At 35.9% G+C, this 9,880-nt stretch overlaps 2 protein-coding genes across 2 annotated transcripts; both read left to right on the plus strand.

The window, feature by feature from the left end:
• The first annotated feature begins 271 nt into the window (after window positions 1–271).
• LOC126581941 (GDSL esterase/lipase 5-like) lies at window positions 272–3,232 on the plus strand. Its single transcript, XM_050245890.1, has 5 exons — window positions 272–766; window positions 916–1,037; window positions 1,766–1,996; window positions 2,141–2,396; window positions 2,870–3,232. Exons 1-5 carry the CDS (start codon window positions 505–507, stop codon window positions 3,118–3,120), a joined length of 1,122 nt encoding a protein of 373 aa, XP_050101847.1. The 5' UTR covers window positions 272–504; the 3' UTR covers window positions 3,121–3,232.
• A 2,773-nt stretch (window positions 3,233–6,005) lies between these two features.
• LOC126581942 (GDSL esterase/lipase 2-like) lies at window positions 6,006–9,164 on the plus strand. The gene is made up of 5 exons (XM_050245891.1): window positions 6,006–6,413; window positions 6,523–6,644; window positions 7,804–8,034; window positions 8,128–8,386; window positions 8,606–9,164. Exons 1-5 carry the CDS (start codon window positions 6,152–6,154, stop codon window positions 8,845–8,847), a joined length of 1,116 nt encoding a protein of 371 aa, XP_050101848.1. The 5' UTR covers window positions 6,006–6,151; the 3' UTR covers window positions 8,848–9,164.
• The last annotated feature ends 716 nt before the right edge of the window (window positions 9,165–9,880 follow it).

Here is a 9,880-nt window from a genome sequence, read left to right on the forward strand (position 1 = left end):
CTTTTTTTATTTGGGCATTGCTGGTTGAAAATTTTAAATCGCTTATAAAATATAAGGAAAATGTTAGGGAGACTATCTTTTCAATTTTTTTTTTAAATCATATGATGTAACAATAAAGTAAGACTTCATAATGTAAAAAAATTTAAAAAGAAGGCCAACCATCAACAACCATGTGATTTACAAAATGTAATTTAAAAATATGGTTTATCTAGCATTACCCAAAATATATCTAAAAATAAAAAACAAAACAATATCTGTTCAAAGTTCAACGCCTAGTATTAGTTCTGAGCCACGTTTTTCTTTAGTTTTTGGACAAATATTTTCAATTTCTCAAATTTATTTTGACTTCTGCAACTCGTGTTGGCGAGAAGTCTTTTCTTATTCATCACCCAGATGTATTAATTCCCATGATTTATATATAGTCATCTAATTTCAAACTAAATAGAAACAAAGTTTCTATATTTGTTTGACATTGATATAACTTCAAGAACTTAATTATCAGCCATGGAAAAGCAAAGCTCTGTTTCCGTCGTTTTGTTTCTTCATGCAGCACTACTGATCTCAACTTGTTTTGGAAGCAAATCCTGGTCTTCAAAAAAACAAGTTGCCTTGTTCATCTTCGGAGACTCTTACTTAGATTCTGGCAACAACAACTACATCAACACTACAACTCTCGACCAAGCAAATTTCTGGCCATATGGAGAAACCTACTTCAAGTTCCCAACTGGAAGATTCTCCGACGGACGTTTGATGTCAGACTTTATTGGTAAGATTTACAAATCTTTTATAATGTCGTCCTTGGTTGTACATGTCCACTTTTGTTAGCTAGCCAGCTAACCCAATACAAAATTTTTTGTCTGCTTATACTTTATCGTGATCTAATCTAATTTGGATCTTATCCAATATACTATGCAGCTGAGTACGCTCACCTGCCATTTGTTCCACCCTTTCTTCAACCGGGATTTCGCCAATATTATGGTGGCGCGAATTTCGCATCTGCCGGAGCTGGAGCTCTGGTGGAGACTTTTCAAGGCGAGGTATGTATTCTTTACATTTGAGAGTGATATTATGATATGGCCAGCTATTAATACAATTTGGTATACATATTACTCTGCTGCGCTACTTAATTAAGTGAGGAAATGAAACATATATCACTTGGTGACGTTCATGATGTTTCCCAATTATTTGGTAAGGTGAAGCACTAATGTTTAGCTTGTATTACATTGTTAAAAAAAAAAACAAGAAAATCGGGAAAATTAGGTGTAATGGCTTTATATATTGCCTCATTATCTGACATAAATAGCGTAAAAAATCAATAGTAAAACAACACGTAATATTTAAATGTTGGTGAGTTATTAACCCATATCATATAAACCCTCAAGGTAGAAATTCTTGTGTGGGAACTTAGATTGGGGTAAGTGTGAGAGAGAGGCTGGGAACACAGTAAGATAAGTGTAGGCCTCAAAATTTGGGGGTGGTGGGGGTAAGGGGGTGTTTTTTTAAGTTTTGGCTCATAGGGTACACGTGGTCTGATCGGCGTGCCTTAAAATGTCTCATGTAGGCCATAGTAGGGCGCTTCATAAACAATAATTAAATGATTCTATTATTAATTTATTTTACCACAAGTATAATTTCTACGCATGAGATAACCATTGCATCTAGGTTTTTCTAAATATGGAAAACATTACATGAATGTTACATCTACTTGTCACTCACAAATTGCAGCTAAATAGTTATGGAACCTTCATATTCCGTCTTATTTCAGGTCATTAACCTTAAAACACAACTGAAGTATTACAAGAAGGTAGAGACCTGGTTCAGACACAAGTTAGGCGATGTTGAAGCCAAAGTGACACTTTCAAGAGGCGTCTACTTGGTCAACATTGGAACCAACGATTACATAAGCCCTTTCCTAACCAACTCTCCCATGTTAAAGTCCTACTCTCACTCACGATACGTCGAAATGGTTATCGGCAACTTGACGAGCGTCATCCAAGTATGCATTAAGCAATTTACAGAGTCTGAAATGTTATGTTTTGAAATTGTCGGTCAAAACTACACATTTTATATTCGACCTGACTCTACCTAATCAAACGAGTTTGAATTTTTTATATGGTTTGATTGGGTGTAAAATTGGCAGGAAATTTATTCCGGAGGGGGTAGGAAATTTGGGGTCATCAATTTGCTGGACTCGGGTTGTCTTCCGGGGGTCAGAATAATCAAGCCTGAAAATAATGGTAGCTGCTTAAAAGAGGTTTCGTCACTTGCCAAATTGCATAACAAAGCTCTCTCCAAACTTCTCATTCAACTTGGAAACCAGTTGGAGGGTTTCAAATATTCACTCTACGACTTGAACAGCAATCTTAGAAAGAGAATCAGGCATCCCTCTAAATATGGTACGTACTCAATGCACACAAGCAAATTAGTTGTCTTAATTCCGTGCTTAGGTAAACATTATGGCCGAACTGGCTAGCCCTTGTGCCTTACGCGCGAACCAACAAGCTCAACACAACACGTTGGGAACTTCTTATATATGGGGTTACTAAATGCACCCTGTAACTTGATGAGTACACCCACTTCATATTTATGTGCAATTCTGTTCTGTTCCTAAAGAGGGCTGAAGCCACTGGGGTAGCCTAGTGAGGAGGGTGGGCAGGGTGATAGGTAGGAGTACGTTATGGTCAGGGTTTAAAACCGCCAATGTATCTAAAAAACATTAGTGACAGTCCAAATCTACACATAACGTCTAAGCACAAAAACATAATCATATTCCGTATCTTTTATGCAGATGTATTTGCTCACAAATGTGTAATACATTACAAGTTACAAGTAGATATTGAATTGTGTAATTGTGTGTGATGAAATTAAGGTTTTAAGGAAGGGAAAACAGCATGTTGCGGAACAGGTCAGTTTAGAGGAGTATTTAGCTGTGGAGGGAAAAGAACAGTGAAGAAGTTTGAGTTGTGTGAGGATCCAAATGAATATGTGTTTTGGGACTCTTTGCATCTCACTGAGAAGGTCTACAAGCAATTTGCCAATGAAATGTGGAGTGGCCGGCCATTGAACTCCAAGTCCACGACAGGTCTATACAGTCTCAAGGATCTCTTCCAAGACTTGTAAGTCTTTTGCATCAAATGTAACATGCAGCCCAAATTGGACACATTAACTATTAATTTATGGTAAACATGTGCCTTAGAAACTTCAAATTTTCAATCTTTGGTTATACATTAAATTTTTTTTTTTTTTATGATTCCTCTACGCAATAATGTAAGTAAATGAATGATAAATTTACTTACGAAAAATGATAATGTAAAGTATGAGTCTCATTTTTAGAATTGAATAAAGAAGTCGGTCCCACGTTGAGTATATGTGTTTCATGAAGAAAGTTGAGGTTCTACCGTAAAACCAATTGGCATTATGGGGAGTAGACCAACTTCTTATAAGTTCATGCAAGGTCTCTCCTCTCATCAATGTGAGACTCATCTCAACACGCCCCCTCACGTGTGGCGAATTTTCAAGCCTAACACGTGAACAACACAACGGGATGACGTGGAGTACATGTGGCCGTTTAACTTCACACATGGGACAACCTGTTCTGATATCATGAAAAAAGTTGAATTTCCACCATAAAACCAATTGGCAATATGGGAAAACCTCTTATAAGTCCATGTAAGATCCCTCTTCCCATCATTGTGAGACTTATCTCAACATTTCATTCTCAACGTTTAATGAGATATCCTAAAAAATATGTTTATCCCATACGTGAACAATTTAGGTATCATTCTCCGATCAAACCATATAACTCATATTCCCAAAACTGTAAATAAACATGCCCAAAGATAAGACCAGGTCACAAAATTTTCAATTTGATGAAGAATGAATCAAGCGTTAATAATTTGACAACACTCATGTATCTTTTGGTACTTCGGTTAAGCAACGCAGGCGAACACCTAATAAGTCTTTGCTTCTGGAAGAACTATAATCGGAATGGTAAAGGCCTTTGCGGCGCCAAATTTTAGGTTATATCTGGTACACGTTTTTCGTTATGTAAAGTCTTTGTGTATGTATTCTTTCTTCCAAATCTTTGGATAACATGTTCACATCTTCACCACAGATAACCAAATTTAAATGTCCAGACGTGACACATTATCTATATACTAAGATCCGGTAGAAAAGCACTGTTCATGAGCAGTGTAATGGCTAAAATGCCCCTTTGTGTCTTCTTTGTTTCCCGTGGTTGGTACAGTGAAATGACGCTTTTGCCTGTGTTTGCCAAGCGTCGGTCATCGTTCAATCGTATCCTTATGCGTATGCGCGTTGTGTTTTGTAAAAAAGATGCTGGAAGCAAGCTTTAGTTGGTTTTGGTTTACATTATGCCACGTGTTGTTTATCCCTTTCCATTTGAGAGAGAGGTCTGGTTCCATTTGAGTGAGAGGTCTAATGGTAGTGACAAAGGCTCACTTCTCAAAAAAGAGATAATAAATGCAAGTGGCAGAAATATATATATATATATATATATATATATATATAGATGGCTGTGGTAGTAAATTAGTAATGACGGAATCTATATATTTATTTATATTTATATATTTAACGTTTTCTTTTCCTTATATATATATATATATATATATTGGCCAGGACAGAAAAGATGGGAAAGTGATAGGTCAGGATTGAATACTGTTCTTGAACAGTTATTTTTTTTTTTTTTAAATTTTTTTTTTGGTACTTTCGGGTTTTTTTCCAAGTAATGAGGGAGAAGAAATTTATGCAAGATTTTGACCAGTTCCAATCAAGTTGTTGAAAAAAAAATTGTCCCCAACTAGCTTAAAAACAGACCCTTCTTTCCAGAACAAGAACTAGGTAACTTTATTGTATTCTTATTTTTTCAGCAGTGTAAATCCATTCATATGCAAAACTTATTCCATATCTCTTAACATTCCTATTTTTTTTTTCACCAATAACACAAACTTTGTTGTCTACAGCTGCTGCTCCAAGAAAAAAACATTTGGATATGTACTGAACAATATTCTCATCCATTGTACAAATAAGAACAGTGTTCCTTCATATTTTTTGCATGTGAATAGCCCATCGTAACCTCAATTCCCCATTTTTTTTTTTGTATATAAACAATCTCATGTTTTAAAATGTTTCATCTATAACTGGCAGTGTGAATGAAAACTAGGATATTTGCCAATGGGGAAGAGCAGGCTGACCATTTTTGTATGTAAATAGCAAGACATTTGATAATGTTGTTAAATTGTATAAATTTAGACATTGCTCTCGCTCTACAGTCTCCATTTTGATTTCTATGTGTTTAAATATGTGTGTGTTTGTGTTTACAGAATAATTTAAAGTTGAATTTTCGACCCGCAACAACGTGCGGGTAAAATCTTCTAGTATGTTTCTAAAAATCCATATGTCAAACTAATCATAATAAAAAATCATTTGAGATTTGTCAAAGAGTAGTTAATTAGATGATTGTGTCCGGCTATACACAGCCAATTTCATATATAAAAAATAATAGTTGGATCCTTCCACCCAAAAAAAAAAAAAAATGCACATATCCCTTACAAAAAACGTATCTTCATGTTATAAGTTTTTCTTGATCTTCATTTGAAGATTAACCAACAAAAGATCTTTCAAATCAGAAACCATGTAGTCATCCAAATATATAGAACAAATGGATGATGTGAGTACCAAGTAAAATATTGTGATGAATTGTTCATTTATACACTTTATTTAAAGCAAATTACTATATTATACTTATTTGAAGTTCCCGACTGGAACCAAATATTGGAAGTTGACGTAGTTATAGGTTTGAAGAATTTCAAAGAATGGAACCCTTTCTAAAATTAGTTCTCATAAAAAATGAACATATAAAATGAAAACAATGATGTTTATAATGTTCGAGATGAGAGACTGACGGGAAATGTTGTTTGCTTACGTACCTTTCCTTCTGGATTGTTTTAATTTGGAATTTTGATCGATTGTTTGATTTTTTCTAGAGACCAGGTCATTGGTTTTTATGCATAAATTGATAGGTCACTGATCAGCTGACCAAAACACATTAGGTCACGGTGAATTGCCCCCTATAAATCGCTATATAAATCATGTAAGTTGAACATTCGAATTATCTAGCAAACAAATTAATATGGCAAATTCAAGCTTCCAAGTCTCTTGTGTCTTTGTTTTTTGTACATGCCTTGGCCTTCTCGTCACAGCACAAAGCCGCGGCCAATTTGTGTTTGAAAAACCTGTACCCGTTTTCTTCTTTGGGGATTCATTTTTTGATGCTGGAAATAATAACTACGTCAACACTACTTTTCGGGCAAATTACTGGCCATATGGTGAAACCTTCTTCAAGAACCCAACCGGAAGATTTTCTGATGGTCGACTAATTTCAGATTTTATTGGTAAGATATAAACTTTACAATTTTGTGAATATTTTCGTATAGAAACGTGAAATATTGTTAGTATATGTAATCAATAGTTTAAGTATATAAATCTATTTTGCTGTTACAGCTGAGTATGCAGAGTTGCCATTTATTCCACCGTATCTACAACCTGGAAATGATCAATTTACATATGGTGCAAACTTTGCATCTGCAGGAGCTGGTGCTTTGGTCGAAACAAGCCAAGGTTTGGTACGTATGTAACATCATTTTGCATATGAGTTCAATTGGGTTACTTCACTAATTTGGTTTTTATAATTATAAGCATATACTATACAAGAAAAGTCACGCACGTTTATCAGAGATATACTATAATGTAAATTACTGGCATATACTATACTGTAAATTAGGTCAACCATTGTTCACCACAATTTTTTTATACATTTGGGTTCCATGCACCTTGACCAGAGATATATAACATATATTTGGGGTGTGTGGAACCTTGACCAGAGATATATAATATATATTTGGGGTGTGCTATCCACACACCTCTTTTTACTTATCACATATTCTTGTTAATTTATGTCTGTTGATCTTCAATTCATCCGATCCGACGGCCGAAAACTAAAAAGGTGTGGGAGAAGTAAAAAGAGGTGTGTGAATATCACACCCCTATATATTTATATACCAACCAATGTAATATAAGAAATGTAGTACATCATTATAAAACTGCTTATACTTGCTACCTACTCATGGCGGATAGGGATAAGCTCACCTCCTCATACAAACAAATCACTCTAAAGACTTGCCTATTATTAATCTGTTCAAATTAGGGATAAGTTCAAATTAATCTTACGAGCAGTAGTTGTTGACAAAGAAACACTTACGTCAACAACCCGTTGAATGCATGTAACTAGTCAACAACCAACAATAGCAAAGCCTTTTCCCATTAAGTATTGATTACAATGTCTTCTGTTAGATCTAAGTATTTTAAGTCTTTTCTTATAGTCTATTCCAAAGTCTTCCATGGTCTTCCTCTACTCTTTCGGCCCTGAGCCTCTGTCCTGTAACCGCTTCTTCTAATTGGAGCATCAGTAGGTCTTCGTTTCATATGTCCAAACCATCGTAACCGATTTCTCTCATATTTCCTTCAATTTCAGTTACTCCTACTTTATCTCAGATATCCTCATTCCCAAAAAAATGTAACTAGTCAACAACCAATTTAGTATAAAGAAATGTTGCCAAGAACACATTTGATTTGGGCTCAAAGCCTCAAACATTGTAACTAACTTCTTTAAATTTACATATTTATCATCCTCCATTACTATAATCAAAACACGTCCCTTAAGATTTTGACAAAAAAAAAAAAGTCCTTTAAGGTGCAACTAATTGATGTCTGAACCTTCCTCAGGTGATAGATCTTCATTCTCAACTTTCATATTTCAAGAGCGTTAGGAAGTCGTTGAACCGGAAACTAGGGGATGAACAAACCAAGACCCTGCTATCAAGAGCTGTTTACTTGTTTAGCGTCGGAGGCAACGATTACACTTTCCCTTTCGAGAAAAACTCCAGTGTGCTCGGACCCCACCCTCACGAGGAATTTGTTGGCCTTGTGATAGGAAATATCACTGCAGTGATCAAAGTAAATTCCTAGCTAGTACGTACTTGAAAAACAAGAGATTTTCCCACTGATATATATGCCAAGTTTTAAGTAATATTAATGTCGATGTGTCAGGAAATATATAGAGAAGGAGGAAGGAATTTTGGGTTTCTTGGTCTTGATCCTCTTGCTTGTTTACCATATTCAAGAGCAGTTGTTGAGGGACAAAATGGTGGTGGCTGCTTTGACAAAATCACACCATACGTAAAACTACACAACAAATTACTTCCCAAACTCCTACAGAAGCTAGAGAGAGAATTCAAGGGATTCAGATTCTCACTTTCCCAAATCTATGAGTTTCTGACAGAAAGAATAAGTCACCCCTCTAAATATGGTATGTACATTTCCTCGATTTTCTTATGAGTAACTTTCTCTTGCACTACTAGAAATTTCAACTTTACTGATTTTTTTATGAGTAATTGCCACGCTAATATATCTTTGTTGCTAGATTATGAATCTCGACCATACATTCTAGAGATGCTTTGATTACTTAATCTATGAGAAAGAACTAAGTGATGTTGTTTTTGTTTTGGGATGCTATTGTTTGGCAAAGGTTTTGAGGAAGGGAAAGTGGCATGCTGTGGAAGTGGTCCGTATCGAGGAATTTATAGCTGTGGAGGCAAGAGAGGAACCAAAGAGTATGACCTGTGTAAGAACGTCAGTGAATATGTCTACTTTGATTCTGGTCATCCAACTGAAAGGGTCTTTCAACAGATTGCCGACCAATTCTGGAATGGAACTCCCAACTCTACCGTGTCTTACAATTTGAAAACACTATTTGAAACTAAGTATTAAGTAAATCAAATATTCTAATTGGGTGTTAGAATATAAGGAAAACTAATGAAAAATGCTTGAAAACTTTGAGTTTTAACGATAAGTGTTGAGTAAATCAAAGTCTGTCATCAGTCCCTTGATTTAAGGAGTCCATTTCCTTGATTATTGTACAGTCATCTCAGATTGCTTTTCATCTACTTAGGAGTCTGACTCACGTAATAGCTTGTATAGGCCTTAATTTCAGGATCATGATTGATCCATGTATCTGTATAAGTCTCTCTTTGTACCATTACATTAAACTCAATTAATGAAAACAAGTTACATAGTAGGTTTTCACATGGTATCAGAGCACAACCTCTTTGATAACTTGATAACCTAAAACCCTTGGCGTTCAAACACACCAAGAAGTTATAGCATTCCGCTCCTCGTCGACATGCAACCGACTCTTCCAGCAAACACACCAAATACGAAGATCCCAGCGATCCTCTTTATCTTCATCACTCCGATCAGCCTGGAGCGATTCTCGTCACACATTCGTTGAATGATGAAAATTACTCCACTTGGAGCCGAGCCATGGCCATGGCCCTCAATGCCAAGAACAAGGAAGGATTCATCAATGGAACCATTAAAAAGCCTGAGTCGGCATCCATAATTGAATCCCAACAGTGGACTCGTTGCAATGACCTCAAGAAATCCTGGCTGCTTAACTCTGTCTCGAAAGATATTAGAGCAAGTATCATCTACAACAATGTTGCAGCTGATATTTGGAATGAGTTGAAGGAACGTTTCTCTCACACAAACAGTGTACATCTCTTCCACATCGAACAAGAGATACATGGAAGTGTTCAAGGAAATTTGACCATTGGTGCATATTATACCAAACTGAAAAGCTTTTGGGATGAACGTGATGCCCTGTGTGCTCTCCCAACCTATGCATGTGAAGCTGCGAAAGAATTGATGTAGTTTCAACAAAGTTAGAAAACCATGAAGTTTCTCATGGGTCTCAATGAATCCTACATTGCAGTTCGTGGGCAACTTTTACTTATGGATCCCC

The sequence above is a fragment of the Malus sylvestris genome, chromosome 9 (assembly GCF_916048215.2).
Source record: "Malus sylvestris chromosome 9, drMalSylv7.2, whole genome shotgun sequence".
Classification (NCBI taxonomy): domain Eukaryota; kingdom Viridiplantae; phylum Streptophyta; class Magnoliopsida; order Rosales; family Rosaceae; genus Malus; species Malus sylvestris.

Bases quoted from the DNA above. Each gene is read 5' to 3' on its own strand.
- LOC126581941 (XM_050245890.1), top strand. From the start codon at position 505: ATGGAAAAGCAAAGCTCTGTTTCCGTCGTTTTGTTTCTTCATGCAGCA. The intron at 767-915 runs GTAAGATTTACA...TATACTATGCAG, and splicing joins TTTGATGTCAGACTTTATTG to CTGAGTACGCTCACCTGCCA. The intron at 1,038-1,765 runs GTATGTATTCTT...GTCTTATTTCAG, and splicing joins TGGAGACTTTTCAAGGCGAG to GTCATTAACCTTAAAACACA.
- LOC126581942 (XM_050245891.1), top strand. From the start codon at position 6,152: ATGGCAAATTCAAGCTTCCAAGTCTCTTGTGTCTTTGTTTTTTGTACA. The intron at 6,645-7,803 runs GTACGTATGTAA...AACCTTCCTCAG, and splicing joins TCGAAACAAGCCAAGGTTTG to GTGATAGATCTTCATTCTCA. The intron at 8,035-8,127 runs GTAAATTCCTAG...TCGATGTGTCAG, and splicing joins ATATCACTGCAGTGATCAAA to GAAATATATAGAGAAGGAGG.